At 43.5% G+C, this 27,535-nt stretch overlaps 1 protein-coding gene across 1 annotated transcript; it reads right to left on the bottom strand.

The window, feature by feature from the left end:
- Positions 1 to 763: 763 nt before the first annotated feature.
- LINC01587 (long intergenic non-protein coding RNA 1587) lies at positions 764 to 27,038 on the bottom strand. The gene is given in 4 exon segments (XM_008993609.5): positions 764 to 2,962; positions 24,652 to 24,776; positions 25,417 to 25,922; positions 26,632 to 27,038. Coding segments are annotated over 2 exon segments (348 nt in total). The 5' UTR covers positions 26,864 to 27,038; the 3' UTR covers positions 764 to 2,962; positions 24,652 to 24,776; positions 25,417 to 25,806.
- Between the last annotated feature and the right edge of the window lie 497 nt (positions 27,039 to 27,535).

Raw genomic sequence — 27,535 nt, 5'->3', positions numbered from 1 at the left:
GGCCCTATTAATTAAGAAGCATACTTTTTGTTTCTATTATCTAGAAGAGATTATGGAAAATTAGTATTATTTCTTCCTTAAATGTTTACTAAAATCCACCAGTAAAATGATCTGAATCTGGGTATTTCTTTTCTTGGAAGTTTACCAGATTAAGTTTCTTTAGCAGATATATATTTATTTAGTTTGCATCATGTTGTGTGAATTTTTGTAGTTTGTGTCTTTCAAGGGATTCATTCATTTCACCTAAGTTACCAAAATTGTGGGCATATGGGCATAAAGTTGTTCACGGTATTTTTTTGTGATGCTGTCCATGGGATCAGTAATGAGACTGCTCTTTCATTTCTGATATTGGTAATCTGCATGTTTTCTTCTTTTCTTGGTTAGTGTGTTCAGCTCTCCGTCAATTATACTTAACGTTTTCAGAGAACCAGCTTCTGGTTTCACAGAATTTTCTCTATTTTCATCTTCACTGATTTTTGCTCTATTTTCTATTATCATATTTTTCTGATTGCTTTAGCCTTAAATTGCTCATTTTTCTTTAGTGTCCTAAGGTAGAAGTTTAGATTATTAATTTGAGGTCTTTCTTCTTTTCCAATATGTGCATTTAATAGTATAAGCCTCCCTTTAGGCACTTCTTTCATTGCATTACACAAACTGGGTTAAGCTGTAGTTTCATTTTCATGTGGTTCAAAATATTTTTACAGTTCTCTTGAGACTTTGTTGTCTCATGTGTTGCTTAGAAATGTGTTATTTAATCTGCATATATTATGGTATATTCTATTTATTTCTCTTTTATTGATTTCTAGTTTAATTCTATGGTGATCTGGAGCATATTTTGTATAATTTCTATTATTGTAAGTGTGTCATTACGTGTTCTATCTCGGTGAATATTTCATGCAAACTTGAGAAGATTGTATATTCTGTACCTGTGGGAGAGATTATTCTATAATTGTTAGATCAAGTTGATTGACAGTGCTGTTGCCAGCTATGTTCTTACTGATTCCAACTATAGTAGTGGATTTGTCTATTTATCCTTGCAGTTCCATCACATTATGCCTTATATATGGTGATGAATTGGTCCCTTTACCGCATCTTCACTTTTTTATCCTTCTTAAATTTCCTTGTTCTGAAGTCTGTTTTGTCTGGAGGCAATATAGCTATCCCAGCTCTCTTTTAGTTGGTGTTAGCAAGGCATATCTTTCTCCGTCCATTTACTTTTAACCTGTCTCCATTTTTATCATTAGAGTGGGTATTTGGTAGACCACATATATTTGGATCTTTTATAAATACCCACTCAGACAATCTCTATCTTTAATTGTTTTTCGTCCATTCACATTATAAGTGCTTATTAATATAGTTGGATTAATATGAGCCGTGTTTGCAAGCGTTTTCCATTCATTGCTGAATTGCTTATTTCCCTCCCCTTCCCTTTTCTGCTTTCTCTGGTTTTGATTAATCATTTTATCTTACTCTATTTTATCTCTCTCAGCATATCAATTATACTTAAAATGATTTTGGTGGCTGTACTTATTCCCTATTTATCCCTTTTATATATTGACCTACTAGGGAGATGATGACTCCACTCTCTTTCTTATACACATGCCTGTGCAAAGACACACACACACCCTTCCTCTTTCTAGTTATCTAATGCAATTAAAGCACAATTTTAAGTAAATATTTGGCATTTACAACATTATAACTAATAACAAATACATTTTTATTTAAAACTGAGCCCTGTAATGCATTTGAATTAAATACATTTCCTTCCTTGTGTAACTTTTTGTTTTTCTTGGAGTTAAGAGTTGGCTTGTATAAAAAGGACTCATCTTTTGGAGATGCACACAAATATTTATGGATGAAATTATACATTGTCTGGGATTGGCCTCAAAATACTCTGGAGGGGCTTCTGGCTATGGTAGACTTCAGGTATTCCCAGTCTTCTCTGTCTCCAGGCTGTGACCTTCACAAGTGTTTCTTAGCTTCTTCTCAATTATCTCAAGTGAGACAGGAAAGACTGAGGGGGCTGGAGCCAGGAAAATGCCTTTCCTTTGATGGTGTGGGGCGGGGGGAGGGGATAAGGTCTGTTTCAGTCATGCAGATGCTTCAGGCTTATTACACAATGCTTGCTTTTCTACTGTTTGTTCCAGAGCCAAGAGGGGATCTTTCTTACCTCTTCATCACGAGAATCTGGTAAGGTTGCTGTAGGTAAAACCAAAGACTGAGGGACGCCTAAGACTCTAGGCCCTTAGAGTTTCTTCCTGAACTTCTATCATTTCTTATAGGGCAGGTTACCCAAGCACACTTTCAGCCCTCAGCAATTCATCAACGTGACCATGAAGTTTTCTTACTGGTTATGCTTTCAGCCACTTCTCAATTCAGGTAAGCAGGTCTCAGCTGTGACTCTACAGGCGAGCTTGTCTTTCCAGATGGGGAGGTAGTGGTTGGCTTTGTGATCTCAGTTCTCAGATGGATCCAGGAAAAGCCACTGATTTTCAATTTGCTCAACGTTTTCCTTGTCCTATGAGTGGGAGCACCAACTTCCCAGCTCTTTACATGTTCGGACTGAAACTGGAAGTGGCGTGATTCCTTTTTCTGCTTCCCATTTCTCTCATCGTCATGTTCCTATTTTTCCCCCCGGTTTTGGCATATGGCAATGCAGATTGGTTGTTGCAGTGTCCTCACCTATGAGTTCTTTCATTTCTGTCATTTCCAAGTCAGTTATTTTTGATGAACTTTTTTTCATGCATGTGGGTCATCGTTTCCTGCTTCTTTGCATGCCTGGGGATTTTTTATTGCATGCCACACATGGCAGTTTTTCATCATTGGGTGTGGATTTTGTTGGATTCTTGTAAATAGACTTTGTTCTGGCATGCTGTGAAGTCAGTTAGGATCGGTTGAATGGTTTAAGGCTTTATTTTTCTTTTAGAAGCTTGAGATGTAATTTATATATTCTGGAGTTCACCTATTTAAAGTGAACAGTTTAGTTTTAGTATATTGACAGAGTTGTACAATAGTAACTATAATCTAATTTTAGAAACATTTTATTATTTCTCCAAAAATCTAGTATCTGCTTATAGTCACTCCCCCAAAACTTCATGTTCCTGCTTTCTCCCGCTCCAGCCCTAGAGACTTTCCGTCTCTACGGATCTACTGAGACTTGGTTTTGAGCCTTGTCTTGTTACGTCCAGAGCTAATTTATTCCCAGTACTAAGGCAATGATGCGGTTTGGGCCTGCGTGCACCAAATCTCATGTTCAATTGTAGTCCCAGTGTTGGAGGTGGAAGGTGATTGGGTCATGGGGGCAGGTTTTTCATGAATGGTTTAGCACCATCCCCTTTGGTACTGTCCTCACAATAGTGAGTGAGTACTCACAAGATCTGTTTAAAAGTATGTAGCACCCACCCCCACCAACTCCACTTGCTTCTGCTCCTGGCATGTGAGACATACCTGCTTCCCCTTTTCCTTCTGCCATGATTTGGCTTCCTGAGGCCTCCCCAGTAGCCAAGCAGATGCCAGCATCATGCTTCCTGTATATCCTGTGGAACCATAAGCCAATTAAGCCTCTTTCCTTTAAAAAAATACCCAGTCTCAGGTATTTCTTTGTAGCAATGTGAGAAACGACCACTACCGGCAATATCTATCAGAGAACTCTAGCTAATCTATCACATGCCAGAGGGGAGATGAAATATTCCTGGCTCTTTGTGAGCTTTGGGAATTGCTTGGAACTACTGTTTCATGGTTCTTTTCCTGCTCTGAGAGTTTCCTCATCGTATGCACAGACCATCACTTGAAGACTTTTGGACGCCCTTCTGTTGCTATCTAGTGTTCTTTCTCTCTCTACCTCTGCTTCCTCTTCAGTATTCTGTCTCATAAATTGTAGTTGTCTCAGTCCATTATCTGTCTCCTCAACTCCTCTGTTTGGGTTTCCCCTCCCTGATCTGTAGCCTTAAAACTGATCCCAGCACTTTGGGAGGCCGAGGCGGGTGAATCACGAGGTCAAGAGATCGAGACCATCCTGGTCAACAGATCGAGACCATCCTGGTCAACATGGTGAAACCCCATTTCTACTAAAAATACAAAAACTTAGCTGGGCATGGTGGTGCGTGCCTGTAATCCCAGCTACTCAGGAGGCTGAGGCAGGAGAATTGCCTGAACCCAGGAGGCAGAGGTTGTGGTGAGCCGAGATCGCGCCATTGCACTCCAGCCTGGGTAACAAGAGCGAAACTCCATCTCAAAAAAACAAAACTTCCTCCCAACACTAAAGGCAACTGTGATTCTGTTTCATTTATTCACAGTTCTGTGCCATCTGTTGCCTGTCTGAGAATAGCTGTTGTCTATAATTTGGCCAGCTCTCTAGTTGCGAGTGTAGATTCTGCCCCTGCCACTCTGGAGAGACAAGAAGAATGTGTGTGTGTGTGTGTGTGTGTGTGTGTGTGTGTGTGTGTGCGCATGCGCGCGCATACATATAAGAAGTAGAGTTTAGTCCTCATCTCCAGAGTAGAAGGTCAGTATGTAAAATGAATAACAAAACACTGAGAAGTTGAAAATGTTCCTTTAGAAATATAAATGTTAAAATCATACGAAATGGCTAAACTATTGAAAGTAGTTGTTTCTGGAAAAAGAATTGAGGGGTATATTAATCTGTTTTCATGCTGCTGATAAAGACATCACTAAGACTGGGTGATTTATACAGGTAAAAGGTTTCATGGATTTACAGTTCCACACAACTGGGGAGGCCTCACAATCATGGCAGAGGCAAGGAGGAGTAAGTCACATCTTACATGGATGGTGGCAGGCAAAGAAAAAGAGCATGTGCAGGGAAACTCCTGTTTTTAAAACCATCAGATCCCATGAGACTTAATCACTTTCACAAGAACCCCATGATTCAATTACCTCCCACCAGGTACCTCCCATAACACATGGGAATTCAAGATAAGATTTGGGTGGGGACAGCCAAGCCATATCATTCTCCTAGCCCCTCCTTAACCTCATGTCCTCATTTCAAAACCACCTGTAGCTTCCTAACAGTCCCCCAAAGTCTTAACTCATTTCAGCATTAACTCAAAAGTCCGTAATTCCAAGTCTCATCTGAAACAAGGAAAGCCCCTTTTGCCTATGAGCCTCTAAAATTAAAAGCCAGTTAGTTACTTTCTAGATACAATGGGGTACAGGCATTGGGTAAATACAGCCATTCCAAATGGGAGAAATTGGCCAAGAGAAAAGGGCTACCGGCCCCAGTGCAAGTCCAAAGTCCAGCAAGGCAGTCAAATCAAATCTTAAAGCTCCAAAATGATGTCCTTTGACTCCATGTCTCACATCATGCTGATGCAAGAGGTAGGTTCCCCTAGTCTTGGGCAACTCCATCTCTGTGGTTTTGAAGGGCACAGTCCCCTTCCTGGCTGCTTTCATGGGCTGACATTGAGTGCCTGCAGCTTTTTCAGGTGCATGGCACAAGCTGTCAGTGGATCTATTATTCTGGGATCTGAAGGGTGGTGGCCCTCTTCTCACAGCTCCACTAGGCAATACCCCAGTAGGGACTCTGTGTGGGAGCTCCAACCCCACTTTTCCCTTCCACAATGCCCTGGCAGAGGTTCTCCAAGATGGCCCCACCCCTGAAGCACACCTCTGCCTGGGCATCCAGCCATTTCCATACAACTTCTGAAATCCAGGCAGAGGTTCCCAAACCCCAATTGTTGACTTCTGTGCACTCACAGACTCAACACCATGTGGAAGCTGCCAAGGCTTGGAAGGTGCGGCCCAGGCTCTATGTTGGCCCCTTTCAGCCACGGCTGGAGTGGCTGGGATGCAGGGACCAAGTCCCTAGGCTGCACACAGCATGGGGGCCATGGGCCAGGCCCATAAAACCACTTAATTCTTCCTAGGCCTCTGGGCCTGTGATGGGAGGGGCTGCCGTGAAAACCTCTGGCTTGCCCTGGAGACATTTTCACCATTGTCTTGGAGTTTAACATAGGGCTTCTTGTAACTTATGCAAATTTCTGCAACTGGTTTGAATTTCTCCTCAGAAAATGGGATTTTCTTTTCTATCTCATTGTCAGGCTGCAAATTTTTCAAACTTTTATGCTCCATTTCCCCTTTAAAACTGAATGCCTTTTATAGCACCTCTTGATTGCTTTGCTGCTTAGAAATTTCTTCTATCAGATACCCTAAATCATCTCTTTAAGTTCAAAGTTCTTCGAACCTCTAAGGCCGGGGCAAAATGCCACTGATACCTTTGCTAAAGCATAACAAGAGTCACCTTTGCTCCAGTTCCCAACAAGTTTCTCTTCTATATCTGAGACCACCTCAGCCTGGATTTCATTACCCATATCATTATCAGCATTTTGGTCAAAGCCATTCAACAAGTCTCTAGGGAGTTCCAAACTTTCCCACATTTTCCTGTCTTCTTCTGAGCCCTCCAAACTGTTCCAACATCTGTCTGATACCCAGTTCCAAAGTTGCTTCCACATTTTTGGGTATCTTTTCAGAGCACCCCACTCCCAGTACTAATTTACTGTGTTAGTCCATTTTCACATCGCTAATAAAGACACAGCTGAGACTGGGCAATTTATACCAGAGGCAGGTTTGATAGACTTACAGTTCCACATGGCTAGGGAGGCTTCACAATCATGGCAGAAGGCAAGGAGGAGCAAGTCACATCTTACATGGATGGCAGCAGGCAAAATGAGTTTGTGCAGGGAAACTCCCATTTTTAAAACCAGCAGATTTCATGAGACTTATTCACTATCCCAAGAACAGCACAGGAAAGACCAGCTCCCATGATTCAATTATCTCCCACAACATGGGAATTCAAGATGAGATTTGAGTAGGGACACAAGTCCATATAAAGGGATAAGGAAGAGTGAGCAGGGTCTGTTGTCTTATGCCCTAAAATTCACTCAGTTTTTTGCCTTTAAGCTTTGGACATGCATTACTTTAATTAAAAATCTCAAAGTCCTTGGTATTTGCAATCAGAGTTCTGGGTTCATTCTAGGTTCTGTCACTCCCTGAGGATTTGACCTTTCACAGCTTCAGTTTTCTCATTTGTAAAATGGGAGACTGTATTATTGGCCAAGTAAGCTGATCATGAAGTTCAGAAAGACTTAATGTCCAATGCTGAGCACAACAACTGGAAAATGGATAAATGCTTTAATCACTACGAAGAAAATCTGTGTAGCAGAATGGGAGATGCACATGTGGGCATTGTCAGGGGACAGCCCTGCATAGGTCCTTAGACTACCTGGGAGACCCTGGACAAATTCTTCAACCTCTTTACTACTAATTGTATTCACCTGTTGAAGGAGGACATCAAACAGTCTGCATCTTACAATTATTGTGAGGAATAAAATAGAAAACTCCCATACCCAGGTACCCAGTAAGGTTAAGTTCCTAATCAATGATGGTTAGTTGTGTTGCATCATTGATTAAATTATATTGAAATTATAACAATATAAGATAATATAAAAATTATATGTTTGTTTTATTGTTGCTATTCAGTTTCAAAGTTGAATATTTGATGATCTCAGAAAGCTTTAGTAAATAATGGTAATAAAAAAGAGACAGTATTAAATAATAGTATCCAGCCTTTAATCTTTCAATCACTCTCTATTTAGTGAAGGAAGGAAGGAAGGAAGGAAGGAGGGAGGGAGGGAGGGAGGGAGGGAGGGAAGGAAGGGGGAAGGAAGGAAGAACTCTTGCTTTAGTAAATGAGTACATATAAATAATAACGAGGAAGGGAGAGAGGAAGGGAGGAAGAAGGAAGGAAGGAAAGAGGGAAGGAAGGGACTCTTAGTAAATGAGTACATATAAATAAAAGTAACTTGAGGAAATAGATCAAATGTTAGCACTGGTTATTCCTGGAGTGTCTGCAGGTAATTAAAAAAAATTTTTCCTTTATGCCTTCCAGTAGCTTCCAAATTTGTGTAAATGAATCTCTATTTCCTTTGTCATCAGATAAGAGTACAAAAAATGATATCTGAAATCACAGGTTTGAAATAGAGAAAATAATTTTTCATATTTTACCTTGTAATCATATTTCTGGCTTAGGAATATCTAAAACCCATTTCACATAACAATAATAACCACAGAACAACTCTCAGCAATTATTATACTTTTCTATGATTGAGCAGATTTGAGTGATCTGCAGACACTCTCTGCATCAGATAAACATTGAGTTCCACTGCATGTAGAAGAAAAACTTAGATAGTCGTGATTTAAATAAGTTATGAGTTTAATTTTCTCACATGTGACACACAACTCAGAAGTGGGCTGTGTGGGCTGGAGAAGAGCTCCACAATGTCATTATGCCACCTTTCTGCTTGGCCATCCTAGGTGCATGGCTTCCACCCTCAAGGTTGTCTCATGGTTTCAAGGTGGCTGCTGCAACTTCCATCATTTCTTTCCCATTCCAGGTGAAGGGAAGTGTTGAGGGATCTTGGGTGTCACTTTTCTGGCTGGAAACCTCTGTGGCTGGTGGCACCTCTTCCCAAGTTTTGCTTGGGCCTGCTGGGTTTATTCTTCCCACTTCTCCTGGGAGGCTTGCTCAGTCATGCTACAAGCCTAGATCCATGTCTGCCAAGGGCAGGCAAGGCATGGAATGGCGAGGGATGTGTGAGTGAGCCAGCAAGGGGTCCAGCCACTGCGCACAGTAAGGCACACCAGCTGCTGTAGTGAGGCAGGCAGCTCCAGGTGTCAGCACATGGGCCCCAGCTCTCTGTGAGGCTGTGGCTGGACAAGGTACACCAGAGGCAGCCTCCATGACTACCACCAGGGAATGTGGTGGCACACGGAAACTTGGAGACTCCAGAAGCCATTGGGCTCCAAAGAGGAAGTCACAGCCTTGGCTCAGCAGCTCCCAGGTCTGGGCTCACTGAAAGGCTGCAACTCTTCACTCCCCTTCACTTGCAACATGGCGAGCAAGGGGTGTGTTTCAGCCCTGTTTGTGTTATAGGTCTTTCAGCCCACCATTCCACAGGTATCAAGTTTTATCCACATCCAAGAAGAATGAAGTATGCAGACAAGTGGAGGATGAGCAAGGTGAAGAGGAGCTTTATTGACACAATAGCTCAGAGGAGGCCCTGGAGTGGGTAGCTAGCTCCTCTCTGCAGGCAGCTCGTTACATCAAGTGTTCAGCTCTTAGCAGAGAAGAGGCCCTGGAGTGGGCAGCTCCTCTCTGCAGCTGGTTATCCCAAAATCAGCTTTGGCTGAGCCTGGGGCTTCAGGGAGGAAGTGCATGCCAACTGGTCCATGGGTGTCCGTGAATGACCTGGAAAAGGCACCACAAGTTCCCACTCTGGACGGTGGGACTGGCAACCTGGACCCCAGCCTTCAGATCCTCACTCCCTGAAGGTGGGTCCTCACTGGGGATCTGCCCCCTTCCACCCAGGAACCTCTCTGCCTCCTGGGCTGCCATTCATGATGCCCAGGCGGTAGATGCCAAGGGGCACCTGCAGGTCATGCTGAGCTACCCTCAGCACCCCTTTGGCTTCCCTCATATGCTTATTGGTGCCCAAAGTCCTGTGGGGGCTGAGGCTGTGGGGGGCTGATGTGTCAACACTGCCCCAAGTGTGTGCACACCCAGCCAAGCTGCAACTTGGCCCTGACTTTGCTCTGAGATCAGAGCAGGCACTAACAACAGGGAGAAGCCAGGCAGTGGGAGCAGGCACTTCTGAGCCTGCAAGGGCATGGGGGCCTTCCCAGACCCCCAAGAGTGCAGAGACTCCTGAGTCTGCAGCTGTGTTTGGGAGGCTGTAGCTGTGCCCACAGGGGCAGGACTCCTCCCATGAAGTGGGAGGCCTGGTTCCACAGCCACAATTTGGGTAGCCATGGCTGCACCCAGGGCAGCTCCTGCCCACCAATCCAGAAGGGCAGGGCTCCCACTTGTCCCTGGCTCCCACCAGCTGCATGTAGTTTGCAGACCTGGCTGTACCTCCCTTCTGCAGACAGCGTGGTGGCAGCAGCCACTCTAGACAGGCTGCTGCTGCCATCAGATGGAGAAAGCAGAAGAGTAAACTCTAATAGCTATGTCAGCTCCCTTTGAAGAGCTTTTCCAGAAGCCCCACTTAGTGACATCTGCTTGCAGGTCATCTCCCAATGCTCCTCTCTTCCTCGTCCCTATGGCACCTTACCTCCTTTTGGGCTAGAAAACTGGTTTTTATTCATAATGCATTTTTAAAAATTAATTTATTTATTATAATTTAAGTTCTGGGGTACATGTACAGATTATGCAGGTTTGTTACATACGTATACATGTGCCATGGTGGTGGTTTGCTGCATCCATCGCCCCGTCATCTACGTTAGGTATTTCTCCTAATGCTATCCCTCCCCAATCCCCCCACCCCCTGCTATCCCTCCTCTAGCCCCCACCCCTCAGGTCCCAATGTGCGATGTTCCCCTCCCTGTGTCCATGTGTTCTCATTGTTCAACACCCACTCGTGAGCAAGAACATGCGGTATTTGGTTTTCTGTTCTTGTGTCAGTTATTCGTAATATATACATTTTTTGCCAATTTTGTTATTTGTGGTATAATCTGTATACTAAGAACCCTCCACCAAGTCCTAGATGTGTGAAACACTTTGAACCCTGTAAAGCTAGCCTCGACATTGAAAGCTTTGGGCTTCAAACTTGTGTCTCTTACAGATTTCAAGAGCTTATTTTGGAAGTTAGTGGCTGAGATTTTAACCCTGATCTTCACTGTCATTCAGAAGGGAAGAGTGTGGTTATGGAGTGCTCCTGCTGGCTTGGGGTGGATGGTGATGGTACGATGGGGGTAAGGGTGGGAGAGACTTTGGTTAGACCAGGATTATATCTTGTTCCAGGCCAGGGAACCAGGAGACCTTCTGGCAGTAGTACTGGTTGGGACTTCAGAGATTGGGTTAAGTGTGTGGATGTCTGAAAAATGATCATTTATCTGCAAGTTTGTCCCAAACATAGCTGAGTTACCTTGGACTGAGCACTCCAATCCTCAGAGCCTCTGTTCGCATAATAGTAAGTCAGGAAAACACAGAATTCTGCTCTGCCCGCTTCACTTAACGGGGTGGGTGGAGGGGAAAAGTGTGGGAGGACTTGTTTACGTTGCAGGGAAGAGAAAATTGCTGGTTACTGATGCTGCTGAACCTGGCAGTGGGCCCTGGAAAGCCACAGAAGGGCCTGGAAGAGCTGCTGTTGTTCCCACAAGTGCAGCTGCAGGCGCCACAGCTCTCGTGATGAGGATGGCTGGGAGGAGCCAATCCTGACAACTGACCCTGTTGCAGGGACTGTGAGTAGCACTTTATGTGTAATAACTGTGAATGCCTCACAACAGCTCTGCAAGGTCGGGGCTACAATTATCATCCCCATTTTATAGATGGGGAAACTGAGGCACGATCATCAAATACTGGGCACAGACTCTCCAGTGTGTAGGTTATAGAACCAGGCTTAGAACTTGGACAGGCTACTCCATTAACCTGCATCCTCTTCAGATGACAAGGCTGAGTGATGGGTGGTCCCAGAGGGTTGGGCCTATTGGCTTTTTTAGGAGGTCCCCATCAAAGCTGTGGGCATTAGCAAGTGAGGATTCCTCTTTTGAGATAGGGTCTCACTCTGTTGCCCAGGCTGGAGTGCGGTGGCACCATCTCTGCTCACTGCAGCCTCAAACTCCCAGCCTCAAGTGGTCCTCCTGCCTCTGCTTCTTGAGTCGTTGGGACCACAGGCGTGAGCCACTATGCCTGGGTAATTTCTTAAACATTATTTCTGGAGGTGGGTTTCACCATGTTTCCCAGGCTGGTCTCAAACTCCTGGGCTCAAATGATCCTCTCACCTCAGCCTCCCAGAGTGCTGGGGTTACAGGTGTGAGTCATCACACCCCGCCTGCAAACAGGTAATCAGGCGATGGTATGGTCAAGTACTGGGAAGGGCTCTCTTCCATGTTGCAGGCAGCCGGGCTTCTCATCTTGTCTTCACATGGCAGGAAGGGCTAACTGGCTCTCTGGCTTCTTATAAGGGCACTCATCCTTCATGAGGGCCAAACCTCACAATCTAACCACCTACCAAAATGGCCACCTCCTGACAACCATCACATTAAAATTAGAGTTTCAACATATAAATTCAATTTGGGGAGGGCGGCCCACACATTCAGTCTGTTGCTCTGGACATAAACTCGGTGAGGGCAGAGACTGTGTCCTCTTCTCCACTATGTCCCAGTACCTAGCATGGGCCCCACCACATAACTGCTCAAACCATATTGGTCAAATGATTGAGTGAATTCCTAATGATCTATTTTTACAGAAAAGGAAAACAAGGCTCAGAGATGTGAACTGACCTGCTTGGAATCGCCACGCTGGTGAGAGGCACTGCAAGGCCTGGGACGCTGAGCCTACAGTGGCAAACACACCCACAGGCATCACAAACCTCGCTTCAAGCCATGGTGGAAAGGTTGAGAGGCTGAGACATGAAGATGTGCAGTCCTTGCTGCATATTCCAAATGTGTCCAGAAGGAAAGGAAGCCGCGTGCTTTCAGAGAAGCTTGTTTTCGGCCCTTCTAAATCATCTTTTTCCAGCACTCGCTCTTCAAGTCTCTGCTCAAACACCATCTTTCACGGAGACCTGCCTGACCCCACTTTTTAAAATTACAGCTCCCTCTGAGCTTCCCTCCTCCTCAGTTTGTCACCACTGGATGCGCTCCCTGTTGATTTGATAGTTTTTATTGTCTGCAGCCCAGCGCTGGGCTGTCAGCTCCATGGGAACCGGGACTTCATTGGGCTTGTTTTCATCTACGTCCTCAGTGCCTAGAACAGAGGCTGGCACCCACCAGGCAGTCAATAAATAGTTGTGGAATGAATGCAAATGAGTGAATACATGAAATTCCTTCTTTTTTTTGCACACCCTGATTCCTCCCTTCAAAATCTGCATTCTTACAGAGCAATGTTATCACTATAGTCGGACTAACACTCTGCTGTCTGAAAGGTCAGAGGCAGCTGGAAAAGCTAAAATTAAACTTTAAAAATTCATTAGCATGGATGAGTGTGCAATGACGGGCAACGCTTAGACCCTGGTTAGGGGAGGGAGTCTAAAATCTAAAGGGCTTCTGTGAAAAGAAGCTCTGCCTCCCCACAAGCTTGCCAGCAGTAGCTGGTGTCCACGTTTTAGAATTCTGGCAATCTGACGCGTTAGACGTTGTACATGAAGGCAGTTAAAAAACAGTAGTGAGGTAGCGTTAAGATATAATAAATGGCACATGTTTAAGATGTACACTTTGGTGTGCTTTGACATATGGATACAGCTGTGAAACCGTCACCACAATCAAGACAGCAAACATCTCCATCCTCCACAAAAATTTACTTGTGACCCTTGGTAATTCCTCCCTCTAGGGCACCCCCTTCCCCAAGCCCAGGCAACAGCTTACCTGCTCTATCACTGTGGATTAGTTTGCATTTTGAAGCGTTTTACATAAATGGAACCAAACAGCACACACTCTGACTTCTTTCACTGAACATAATTATTTTGAGTTTCATCCATGTGTTGCATGTATCAATGGTTCATTATTTTAATCACAGAGCAGTATGGAGGTACTATTGTTTCCACATTTACCTGTTGACGGAAATCTGGGTTGTGGCCATTACAAATTGTTTACACATTTACCTGTTGATGGTCCAGGTTGTGGCCATCACAAATAAAGCTGCTGTGAACGTTTTGTGTATGTCTTTGTGTGAACATAAACTTTCATTGCTCTTGGACATATATCTGCGTGGAATGGCTGGAACATATGACGGCGTATATTAAACATTATAAGAATCTGTCAAACAGCTTTCCACAGTGCTTGCACTGTTTTCCAGTCCACTAGCCATGTAAGAGAGTTCTGGTTCCTCCACATTCTCACAAACATTGAAGGTGGTCAGCCTGTCAAATTGTACTTATGCTAATAGCCAGCAGTGATTTCTCACTGCAGTTTTAATTCGGATTTCATGTTTTTGTCTGCCAACCACATGTCTTCTGTGGTTGAGTGTCTGGTTAGATCTTTTGGGTTGTTTATTTTCTCATTTTTGAGTTTTGAGAGTTCATTATATATTCTAGATACAAAGTCTGTCAAATATATGGTTTGGGAATATTTTCTCCACTTCTGCAGTTTTTCTTTTCATTCTTTCAACAGTATCTTTGGAAAAGCAGAGAGTATTGATTTTGATTAAGTCCAATCTGGAAACTTTTTCTTTTATGGATTTCACGGTGTCTAAAGAATATTTGCTCAACTCAAGGTCACATTTTAAAGTGTTTTTTGTAGTATGTGGTGCGAGCTATGGATCGAAGTTCATTTCTCTTTTTTTTCTTTTACATATGCAATTATACGGCATCATTTTTTGAAAAGACTATTTTTTCCACTGAATTGAATTCCACCTTGGTTGAAAATCAGCCATATACATATGAGTGGGTGTATTTCTAGATCCCTTTTCTGTTTAATTGATCTATTTGTTTATTTTGACACCAATAGCACCATTTCCTGATTACTGTAGCTTTGTAAGTCTTAAATCAGGTTGTGTTAGGTACGTAATTTTTTTTCTTTTGCAAAGTAGATTGTTTTGGCTATTATAGGTCCATTGCATTTCCACGCAAATTTTAGAATTGCTCATCAATTTTGACCAAAATATCCTGCTGTTTTTGATTGAGACTGTGTCCAATCTACAGATCGGTTTAGGGAGAATTCACATCTTAACAAATATTGTTTCTTCCAATCCACAAATACAGGAAAGCTCTTCATTTATTCAAGTGTTTAAAATTTTCTCTCAGCAATGTTTTATAGTTTCAGTGTACTTTTGTCAGATTTATCCATAAACATTAAGTAATGGAATACTCTTGTTAATCATACTGCCTTTAAAGTTCCCATTTCTGTCTTTCATTGCTAAAGTACAGAGATCCAATTGATCTCTGTTGGTTTGGTTGAATCCTTCAAGCTTTCTAAGCTCACCGATTAGCTTTAGTGGCTGTTTTTGTGGATTCTATCAGGTTTTCTTTGTAGACAACCGTGGTCTTGTTGAATAAAGACAGTTTTACATTTTCCTTTCCAATCTGGATGCTTTTCATTTCTTTTTCTTGCCTTACTTTACTGGCTAAAATTTCCAGGACAATGTTTAATGAGTTGCTGGGAGCGAATATAACCCACTAGTTTCTGATTTGGTTGCTCAGCATAGTGTGATATTAGCTGTGGGTTTTTCATGGAGAACCTTTATTTATGGAAGAGTTTCCCTTCATTCCTACTCTGTCAATGGTTTTAATCAGAAATTGATGTTAGATTTTGTAAAATGCTTTTTCCCCATTGAGATGGCCAAATATTTTACTTTTTCATCATTCAATAGAATAAATAACATTGATTGATTTTAGAAAAAAATATTAAATCAACGTTGCCTTCTTGAGATAGACTCAACTTGGCCATGATAAACTATTCTTTTCTGCAATCTATTGTGGGTTTGTATTTGCTCAAGTTTTGTTAAGAACTTTTGCATCTAAGTTCATGAGGAACATTGATCTTTGGTTTTCTCTTCTTGGGATGTCTTTGTCTGGTTTTGGAATCAGGCTATCTCTGGCCTCATACAATGAGTTGGAAAGTATATTCTCACTTCACTTTTATGGAAGAGTGTGAGAAGAATTGGTATTATTTCTTCATTAAATATTTGTTCAAACTCACCTGTGAACTTTGGTGCCTGGCATTTTCTTTATTGGAAGATTTTAAACTAAAAGTTATATTTTTTGAGTAGATCACATCTGTTTCTTCTTGAATAACAGTTGGTAATGTATGCACTTCAAGGAGTTTGTTCATTTGATCTAAGAGGTTGAATTTATTGGCATAAAGCTGTTCATAATATTTAATTATTTTTTTAATTTCTGTGGAATCTATAGTGATGCCACTTCCTTCATTCCTGACGCTGGTATTCTGTGTCCTTCCTCCCTCCCTCCCTGCCTTCCTTCCTTCTTTTCTTTTCTTTTTTCTTTTTTTTTCTATTTATTTCCAGATCAGTTTGACTAGAGGTTTATCAATTTTACTGATATTTTCCAAGAATCAACTTCTAGCTTCGTTGATGCTATTGTTTTTCTGTTTTATATTTCATTGATATCTGCTTGTTTTTATTTCTTTTATTTGGCTTATTTTAGGTTTAAGGTGCTCTCCTTTCTTTCTTGAAGGGGGATCTGAAGTCGTAGACTTGAGACTTCTTTTCTAAACATAGGATTTAGTGCCAGAAATTTCTCTCTAGTAAATGTGTTAGTGACACCAACAAATTTCAATAGTATCAGTTCTGGACTGAGTGGAATTGATTTATTTTCTTATTTATTTGGCACCATATTTCCTGCTTCTTTACGTGCCTGGTATTCCTTGATTGAATGCCAATCATTTTGGCCTTTTGGGTGCTGAGTATTTTTGTATTCTTGTCACTATTACTGGGCTATGTTCTGGTATGCAGTTAAGAAGGTGGAAATACCTTGATCCTTTTGCATTTAGCTTTTATGATTCTTTAAGATGTTTAGTCTATGACTAATGATTCCCCACTACTGAGACAAGATCTTTCTGAGTCCTCTACCAAATGACCCCTGACTGACAAGGTCTTCAAGTCTGGCTGGCTGGAAACAGCACTATTTCCATTCTGCTATGAGCGCTGATCACTGCTCCCTGGAATTCTCTGCCTGGGTTCCCGTCCCTGCAGCTGTGCCTGGAAAGTCTCTCAAGGCGGAAAGTGGGGCAACGCTAGGCTCAACTCATTTCTCTCCTGCCTTTTGGGGTCACTTGCTTTTGTTGTCTAACATCCAAATCTTGAAAACTATTGTTTGGCACCTTTTGTCCATTTAAAAATGTTTTCCAAGTGGGAAGACAAATCTGGTCCTTATCACTCTGTGCTTGTTGACAGTCTTAAGCTGGTTTTGATTTTCCTTTCTCAGTGAGAAGGTTATCATCTTCTCATACAATTAAGATGCTTTTTCTTTTTCTGTGAATTGTCTATTTACTTCTTAGCTTATTTTTCTCTAGGGCTTTTCTTTCTCCTACAGTTTTAGGAAATGCTACAGAGATTTATATGTTAGGGATAATGACTGTTTTATTGTAATTTAAATTAAAAATATTTCTCCAGTGTGGTGTTTGTCACTTTAATTTGCATGCTTTTTGTCATGCAAATGTCTTTAAATTTTTATGTAAAAATATTTTGCCTTATTGCTTCTAAATTATTAAATGTACTTCTTACAAAACAAAAGACATAAATAAACACATTAATTAAGTGGAAATCAAGAAATACAAATAAGCTCTTTAAACATCTCTTGAGTGAAGGACACTAGGTTCTGATAAGAGTGTCAATACCCACAGTTTTGGAGACTAATATCTTAGAAATATATTTGCATGCATCTATGTTTAAAATTGGTGCTAAAGCTGGATTTGGTGAACTTTGCATGTTGTATTCCATTGTTTTTTCTTTTAAAGTGCTGGTTGTAGTGAAAGGGTCCATGGGAAAAAATTTCAAGTACAGGAATCCAAGGGACAGAGCTGTAGGTAGAGATGGGCAGAGGCTAAACAGGGAAGCACAGCTAGAGAAAGGAGGTGCTGTCACTCACTGAGCCCCTGCTGTGTGCCAGACACTGTGTGGGAGACAGATGTAGAAGAGAAAGGCTGTAGTGGGTGTGGCTATCTTTGGGGCTATCTTGCTTTTGGAATAGTCTGACTATATTTGGAAATTTTCCCTCCTTATGATTTCTGCTCTGGATTAAATGACTGTGTTCCCCTCCCCAAAAATGTATATGTTAAAGCCCTAGCCCCTAATGCAATGGGATTTTGAGATGGGGCTTTGGGAGGCAATAGCGTTTAGATGAGACCATGGGGGTGGTGAGGTTATGTGAGTGCATCTGATTCGTGAGGCTCAACTCACCTACCTGTCCTGAATCTCGAGGGAAACTGAGAAAGTGAGTTACAAAACTTCTCATGGGGCGGGGTCCCCATGGTGGGATTAGTGCCTCTTAAAGAAAGAGGAAGAGTGGGAGCTGTGATGTCTGTGCTCAGTGGAGGTGGCTATGGGTGGTCCTCGTTGCAGGTGACCAGCCAGGGGATGTGCACATTCATTCTGGATACGGTATTATTTGAGGAGTCTGGGGGGGTCCTTAATGTCTTTAAACGGGTATTGAGGGAACCTCTGCCTACTGCCCATCACTTAAGGCTCGTCAGCAAAGTGACACCTTTGAAACTTGCACCTTCTTCACAGCTGTCAAAAGGAAAAGGGAGACAAGTTTCTTTCTTTCTCTTTCCTTCCTTCCTTCCCTCCCTCCTTCCTTCCTTTCCTTCCTTCCTTTCTTCCTTCCCTCCTTCCCTTCTTCCTTCCTTCCCTTTCTTCCTTCCCTCCTTCCTTCCTTCCTTCCCTTCCTTCCTTTCTTCCTTCCTTCCCTCCTTCCTTCCTTCCCTTCTTCCTTCCTTCCTTCCTTTCTCTCTCTTTCTGTCTTTCTTTTCTTTCTTTCAGATGGACTCTTGCTCTGTGGCCAGGCTGAAGTACAATGGTGCGAACTCTGCTCACTGCAAACTCTGCCTCCCGAGTCTCAGCCTCCTGAGTAGCTGGAACTACATGCCCAGCTAATTTTTGTATTTTGTTTTTTTAGTACAGACGGGGTTTCAGGATGGTCTCGATCTCTCAACCTCATGATCGGCCCACCTCGGCATCCCAAAGTGCTGGGATTACAGGCATGAGCCACCGTGCCCAGCCCAAAAAGAGAGACACATTTTTTAAAAATTCTCCTGTTTTTCCCTAGAAAATAGACATGAGAGAAAACCCTTGTGTTATGGCCACTAACCATTTCCTTTGTTCATTCAAATAGAAATCCAGCTTTTTTTTTTTCTTCAGATGCTATGCTAAGTGCCAGACCACCGTGAACTGCAGAGAAAAACCAGGATAGCAGAGCTCTTCCCCCAGTGGGGATGTTAGAGGCCACAGAACCTCCTTCGCTCAATGCAACTGCATCTAAAAAGTAATTCTCCGCAGCCTACGTGGAGATGAGATGCTGAGGTTTCTGAACAGGAAGCCCAAGCATGGTAATTTGATACATTAGCAGGAGCTTATTATTTTCCCCTAACAAGGTCATAGAAAATTTGTTCGCGCTCATCACAATCCTCTGACAAAAAATCCCCACAGGTCACATTAACCCTGTGAGAACTGCTTGAACCCAGGAGGCGGAGGTTGCAGTGAGCCAAGATCGCGCCACTGCACTACAGCCTGGGTGACAGTGCGGGACTCCGTCTCAAAAAAATAAATAAAATAAAATAAAATAGAAAATGTAAATCCCTCCCTGCTTAAAATCTTCGAGTGCCTTCTCATCATTCTTAACAATAAAATCCAAATTCCTTACCGGAGCCTGTGAGACCGTGAAGCATCTGCCTCCTGGCTCCCTCGGTGACCTCATCTCCCCACTGCTCATGGCAATTCCGCCACATTTGTCTTCTCTCTGCTCTCCTGGGACTCTGAGCGGGGTCCTGCCTCAGGACCTCTGCACCATCTATTTCTGAACACTCTGCTCTCTGTGTATTTCCTTGGCTGATTTCTACCATTTGGGTTTCAGCTCAAATATCACCTCTTCCAATAGGCCTTTTTTTTTTTTTTTTTGCGACGGAGTTTCGCTGTTGTTACCCAGGCTGGAGTGCAATGGCGGGATCCCGGCTCACGGCCACCTCCGCCTCCTGGGTTCAAGCAATTCTCCTGCCTCAGCCTCCCGAGTAGCTGGGAGTACAGGCACGCGCCACCATGCCCAGCTAATTTTTGTATTTTTAGTAGAGACGGGGTTTCACCTTGTTGACCAGGGTGATCTCGATCCCTTGACCTCTTAATCCACCCGCCTCAGCCTCCCCAATAGGCCTTTTGGGATTTGTCCCCTTTCCTGAATTAGCACACAGCCACCCCTCTTTTCCCCATGCCCTGTCTTATTTTTCACACTGTTGTGGCAGTCAGCTCTCTTAGCAGCAATGTGGACTCCAGTAAACAAACTCTGGCAGACATAGGGGTGGTGCAGTAAATCAAGCTCCCCTTCACAGCTAGATGCTCGCTCTTCTGCCCCTCACTGGCTGCAGGGTGTGAGGCAAGCATCTCAATCTCTCCAGTCCTTGGAACGTGGAAACCAGAGCATGTCCTTCCTCTATTCAAAGCCTTTTAAGCTTTCCCATCCCAGGCAGAGAGAAGGCCAGGTTCCTCCCAACTGGACCCATTCTTTGCCTGACCTCTTTTCCCATCCCATCCCTACTGGCTCAGCTCCAGCCACTTCCACCCTTGCTGTTCCTTGAGCTCCCAGGAGCACAGCTGCCTCCAGGCCTTTGCATTTTGCTGCTTTCTCTCTCGGAATGCTCTTCCTCCAACACCAACGTGGCTTTTTTTTTTTTCTTCAGTTTGAGACAGAGTCTTGCTCTGTCACCAGGCTAGAGTGCAGTGCCGCAATCTTGGCTCACTGCAACCTCTACTTCCCAGGTTCAAGAGATTCTCCTGCCTCGGCCTCCTGAGTAGCTGAGACCACAGGCATGTACCACCATGCCCAGCTAATTTTTGCATTTTTAGTAAAGATGTAGTTTCACCATGTTGTCCAGGATGGTCTCGATCTCTCGACCTTGTGTTCCGCCCACCTTGGCCTCCCAAAGTGCTGGGATTACAGGCATGAGCCACCTTGCTCGGCCTCATGTGGCTTTGAAGTCTTTATTCAAATGTTACCATCTCAGCAAGACCTTCACTAGTTGCTCTTTTGAAAATTGCAACCCCACCTCCTCCCCCCACCCCTGTCCCTTTCCCTCATTGATTTCTCTCCTTGGCATTCATCAGCTTGCCACGTACTGTCATTTGCTTATTTGCTGATTTGTTGCCTGTGTCCCTCCACCACAAGGACACAGCTCCATGAGAAACAATTTCTGTCTGTTTTGTCGGTGACATGTTCTAGCATCTGGAAAGCGGGCACATGGTGGGAAGATCTGCTGAATGAATGAACGAACAAGGTTTGGTTCCTTTATTCCTCTTCTCCGCAGTGGAGAATCAGAGCCCCTTCCTGATTTCAGGGTAGAGTATGGAGTGAGACTCAAGCGTTAGAGTCCACCACACTGCCTGCCAGTGCTGGCCATCTCTGGTCCCATCCCTGTTCAGCTTGCACGCTTGGCTTCCCACCCAAGACAAGCAGCCCAGGAAACAGATTCGATCCATGCTCTTCACCTTGGGCATCCTGGGGGCTATGCTTGATGACGTCTTAAAGCCAACAAATATGAGCAGCTAAGCTCTCTCTGCCAGATGGTCAGTGCAGAGGCAGCAGTGGCCTCACTTAAGTAGCCACTGGGGAGAGAACAAGGACAGTCAGCTCTAGAAGGAAGGACACAACTGACCCCTCCTTGCTGGAAGACGGGGTGGGCTGCAGAGCTGATGAAAACAGAGGCTCCCAGTGCCACCTGTAAGAACATGTGGGCTCAGTCACACTTCAAGGGCCTGAGTCCTGGGTCTTTTATATCTGTGTGATATTGGATGGGGGTAAGCACTGTACAAAGCCACACACTCATTCTGTGAAAAGGTTCACGGGCTCCTCCTCAGGCCCCATGACTCCTTGAGGTTGCTGACACAATGTGTTTTGTGAAAGAAGCATCAGAGAATGGCTACTTTGAAACCTCTTGGATTTTATGCTCAATTTTGGAAGCCTGGCATCCATCCCAATGCCTCTACAGGTAATGACTTACACTTTTATTGAGTTACATGTAATGAGAAGACGTTAATATCAACTGACGGGTCTTAAAAACTAAAGAACTTAATCTGTTCTTCCCATTTCCATACCATCAAGGGCATTCACTCATCATATATAAGTTCTGGATCACAGATTTCCAACTAATATTGTCTATTCAAAAATGTAGGATGGCATAAAAGCTCAGCCACATGAGACCAATCCTAAGTATGAAGCTCCCAATGTATTTCACTTTACAAGCATTTACTGGGAACCTACTATGTGTCTAGAACCATATTAAGTGAGAGAATGTTTAAGATACGTTCTTAGTCTGAAGGAGCTCACAGTCTAGCCAGGTTCCCATATTTCACAATATTTATTGGCATTTGGGTAAATAGCAAACTGCTATAAAAATTCATAGGCAACTGAGACTGTTCTGGGTTGTAGAAATAAGGAAAGGATTCTTTGGGGAGGTAAAAAGTGAATTGAAGTGTATCATGAAGACTTTGTTGGTGTCTTAGAGGTAAATATGGCACCTCTTTCTTCATCTCCCAGTTTTGAACCAATTAGACACAGGAGCAAGACAGATGGGGATGACATTATCATGCTAAAAGGCTGAACGGACCCAGGCACCTGAGGTGGGTAGCCACATGGGTCTCCTCCTACTTAACGCCTTGATTGAGGGAAACTCACTCTCCCAGTCACATGTACCACTGGCCAGCATATGTTTCTGAAAGGGACGGCTGAGAGAAGCATGCCCCATTAAGCGAGGAGGCAAAGAAAGGCTATCGATGGCTTTCAAAGTCTCTCCCAGAGAGTGGAATGGACATTCTCAGGCTCTGTGGAAACATGAGGGATAGGCTATACATATATCCTTGTGTGACTAGTAAGTTATGCCTAAATTAAATTTGGTTTGGAAGTGTGTAACAAAAGCAGTGAATCGGGATGGGTATATTAACACCAACATCATTAACAACAACATCAACATTAATAACATCAACAGCATTATCACATCAACAATAGCAGCATAGCAGCAGTAACAACAGCAGTAACAATAATACACTAACATCTCAGCCACAGGAAAAAAATAGCAACAATAGCACCGTCAACCACATCAGCCAGAACATTGACAGTAACAATGCGACAGCACCATCACCATATCCACAGTGAAGCATCAACAGCGTCATCACAACACCCATAGTAATGTCAACAGCACCATCACAACACCCACAGTAATAGTAGCAGCAGCATCAAGACAACATCTACAGAAACAGTGTCTAGAGCATCACTATTCCACAGTAACATCACCAACAACATAACAGTATCAGAGAAACATCAACACCATCATCACAACACCCACAGTAAGTGTCAACAGCACCATCACAATACCCACAGTAACAATGTTAATGTCATCACAGCATCCATAGTAACAGTGTCAATAGCATCATGACAACACCCACAGTAAGTGTCAACAGCACCATCACAATACCCACAGTAACAATGTTAATGTCATCACAGCATCCATAGTAACAGTGTCAATAGCATCATGACAACACCCACAGTAAGTGTCAACAGCATCATCACAATACCCACAGTAACAATGTTAATGTCATCACAGCATCCATAGTAACAGTGTCAATAGCATCATGACAACACACACAGTAAGTGTCAACAGCACCATCACAATACCCACAGTAACAATGTTAATGTCATCACAGCATCTATAGTAACAGTGTCAATAGCATCATGACAACACCCACAGTTAGTGTCAACAGCACCATCACAATACCCACAGTAACAATGTTAATGTCATCACAGCATCCATAGTAACAGTGTCAATAGCATCATGACAACACACACAGTAAGTGTCAACAGCACCATCACAATACCCACAGTAACAATGTTAATGTCATCACAACATCCATAGTAACAGTGTCAATAGCATCATGACAACACCCACAGTAAGTGTCAACAGCACCATCACAATACCCACAGTAACAATGTTAATGTCATCACAGCATCCATAGTAACAGTGTCAATAGCATCATGACAACACCCACAGTAAGTGTCAACAGCACCATCACAATACCCACAGTAACAATGTTAATGTCATCACAGCATCCATAGTAACAGTGTCAATAGCATCATGACAACACCCACAGTCACAGTGTCAATAGCATCAATGTCAGCAGCACCGTCACAGCACCCACAGAAATAATGTTAATAGCATCAACAAAACATCCACAGTAGCATCATCACAGCATCCACAGGAACACTGTCAACAGCGTCATCACAACATCCACAGTGACAATGTCCACAGCATCATCACAGCAACACATCAGCAGCAACAACTGCCACAAAATGGCAATAACAGCAGCGTCAAAGATAATAAGAACACAAGCAAAAACATTGTCATCAACAACAGCAAAAACAGCAGAAACATAACCTGCAGCAACAACAGCAAAAACAACAGCAGCATCGGCAGCAGCAGAAACAGTACCAAAAACGGCAACACCACCATCGACAGCAGTGACAACGCTAGGTAGCATTTATAGAGTGCTTATCTCACACCAGACTCCAGGCTAAGTGCCGAACATGCCTGATCTCATTTAACCCTCATAGGATTTATCTTAAACAGTGTAACAGAGAGAGAGACTGTAGATGGAATTATGCCCAGGTGATAGACGTAGTCCAGTTACAAAGGACTTAGTCTTTGAGCTGGGAAGGTCTGGGTTCTAATCCAGGTTATCTTATTACCTAAGCAACCTCAGGCAAGCTTTTTAATCTTGCATTTCAACCTGTAATCTCTAAACAGGAAAAACAATCTACACCCTCGATTTATTGTGATTACTCAGTGAGGTCGTGGGGTGACATACTGACAGGCTCCCATGGGGTCACCTGGTTGGGAAGACTTCTTGTCACATCAGACTCAAGAGTAACCACTAGGAGGATGAGGTTGTGGCTCTTCCCACCCTCTCTCTTTTCCAGTATTCTTTACCTTTCATCGTGTTGGTTTCTCCCAGCTGGGAGCCGGCAGAAAAGCTCAGAAGGGTGCGAAAAGACAGCCTTTCATCCCCTAAGGTTGTCATCCTCAGCTTTTTGCCAATGATCAGTTCTTTTTTCCTAGGGAAGATAAAAAAGAAAGCACATGAAAACCCCACAAACAAAAACACCTCAGACACAATTCTACTATTCAAGGCAGAGTCTCCAGAGACTACCTTCTAAGGGGAAGACAGGGAATTGGACCTTTGCCCAACTTGGAGCAGGCTCTGCATGTTTGTTCTTAGGAGACTTGGCACAAAGGCAAAGGTTGGCTGTCCACCTGCCATTAAATGTGGACACGTTTTCCTTAGGCTCTGTGTCTGAAGGCAGCACAACAGTGCTCTTAGAATGAGCGCCAAAGAGGATGGCTGAAGCAACTCCCCCGCCTTGCCTAACAATTCACCTGTGAATGTAGGGACTCACCCCTCCTTCTGTGCCAGGCATCCAATCAATAAAATGATAGTAATTCTTCCCCCTTAGCTTCATGAAGTCAAGGGTTGCTTTGTCTGGTTCATGACTGTATTCATCATTACTGTTTTCCCCAGTAGGTCTTATTCTCCCAGAAGCAGAGCCTGAGCCAAGGATTCAATGCAAGGGATTTGTTGAGGAAGTGCTCCTGAGATGTACCAGTGTGGCAGTGGTGACCGGGGGTGGGGGGAAGAATAGGTGGAGGAGAAGAGACCCAACCAGTGTGCCATCTTGGGTGACACCCCAGCCTCACCCTGGTCTTGAGTGGTGTGTTGAAGCAGAGATATCTCAGAGTTTGTACTGTCCAAGGCACAGGTGCTGGGCCTTTGTATTTCCACATTGGTCAGTCACTGGCTGTGGGTTGAGGGGGGATGGGAAGGGCTGGGAATGAGTTGCCAAGTTGTTCCAGCTCTCCAGGGAAGGCCCCAATGCTTGGGGGCAAACCTTTAGCAGCAAGGCATACAGGAGCTGGGCTGGATGCACCGAGCTGGTAAAAGGCTTCAGAGGGGATCTGAGCTGGGCACCATCAGGTTCTGCTATGTTTTTCTTTAATCCAAGAATTAAGAGAGAGAGAGAAGTGAGAAAAATAGGACTGTATTGATTCTTTTCATGCAGATTCCGTGATCTGGACAGAAAGTGAGCCTCATTGATGCATTCCAGTTGAGCGAGTGTTGGAAACAGTCACACTGGAGTTTGGGTCAAAGGTCCAGCTGGCAGCAAAGCATTCCAGCTCTGCCTTATCTGCCGTGTCTGCAGTTCCTGTATGTGGAGGGCAGAAGGCTGGTGTTCCAGGTCTCCTTTTATATAATTATAAAACAAGCTTTTATAATTATAAAAGCAATGCATGGAAATAAACAAAAACCAACGTTCCTGAAGGGGCTAAAATATTCTATTTTGGTAGGTTGACTATTTCAGTTAAAGACACTTCACTTGAAGAGCAGCAGGTGCAAGGAGATCAGTCTGAACTTTATTTTTTTAAAAGCAGAAGATGAAATTCTCATGTGAAAGATGTCTTCTCTACACTTTGATAAAACAGGCAAGGTTCTTATCATCAAGGACAAGAAAGTTGAAGTGGAACAATTTCTGTACAAACAAGCCTGTTCAAGTAACTCTTACCACGCTGGCTACTTTTCTACACAGTTAACCACCCTAGCCCCTGTTTACAGTTTACTATTCTTTGTCAAACTGGTATAGAATTAACTGACTCAGACAGCTTCTTTGGGTCTTTATTTCTTTATGAGGCTCCTATGCCATGTAAAATTTGCACTGTGCTTTTCTCCTGTTCATCTATGTTATGTCAATTTCATTCTAGGACCCACCTGGGACCCTAAAAGGGTGAAGGAGTATTTTTCTGTCCCAACAGTTCTCGTCCCGTCGTATTAGGCTGGGCACCCCTGACTCCCTCTGGAGCCTGCAGATGGGATCCTGAGGGGCCTGATGAGTGATGGAAGAAGGTAGCAAATCTTACCAAGGTTAGCTCTCCTGGATTTCTGTCAGTAGTGTGCTGTCGGAAGAAGAAGATAACAATTTTTGCTTGTTCCTTCCTTCCCAAATTCAATTGACAGGAAAAAAAATTGTAAAAATTGGTTCTTTGAATTGCAAGTCTTGTGAATGTGCTTCTGGATATCCACTGGTAATTGATCCACAGCCTCCCAGGAGTCCTTCTTTTTCTTATCTTTGTCTTTTGTGTGGGTTGTCATGAGGAAAATTCTAATTAGATTTGAGGTAGGAGGCTGGCAGGACTTGTTTTCTGGTCATGACCCCGCTGATCTGGTTGAAAGGACGTGGCTGAAACAGAATGCAGTGAAGAAGCCAGCCAAAATAAGCAGATGGCCATGAAAGTGACCTCTAGTTGCCCTTACTACTCATTAGCATAGAGACATTCCCATGGCGCCATGGAAGTTTACACATGCCATGACAACGGGTCATAATAATGGCCTGGAAGTTACCATAATGATTCTGGAAGCTCTCTGCCCCTTTTCCAGAATGTTCTGAATAATCCATCTCTTAATTAGCATATAATTAAAAGTGGGTATGAATACAGCTGCCAACAGCTAATGTGTTGCTGACTCTGGGTGCACTGCTTATGGATAGCCCTGCTCTGCAAGGAGCAGCACTGGCTCAATAAATGTTGCTTTCTCTCACCACTGGCTCACCCTTGAATTCTTTCCTGGATGAAGCCAAGAACCCTCTCAGGTTGATCCCCAATTTTGAGGCTCACCTGCCCTGCATAAGACTCTCCTTCATCTTCTTTTAAGTCAAAAGAGCTTGGCTTTGTAATCAGTGAAAATGTGCTCTTTGGTTTCCATCAGCCTGGGGCCCAAGATGCTGAGCTTATACCTGGCAGTTAGCCAGCTTCCCAGGATTCTGAA

Source organism: Callithrix jacchus, chromosome 3, assembly GCF_049354715.1.
Source record: "Callithrix jacchus isolate 240 chromosome 3, calJac240_pri, whole genome shotgun sequence".
Classification (NCBI taxonomy): domain Eukaryota; kingdom Metazoa; phylum Chordata; class Mammalia; order Primates; family Cebidae; genus Callithrix; species Callithrix jacchus.
Note: the sequence above shows the minus strand (reverse complement) of the source record. Positions and strands in the feature narration are given on the sequence as shown.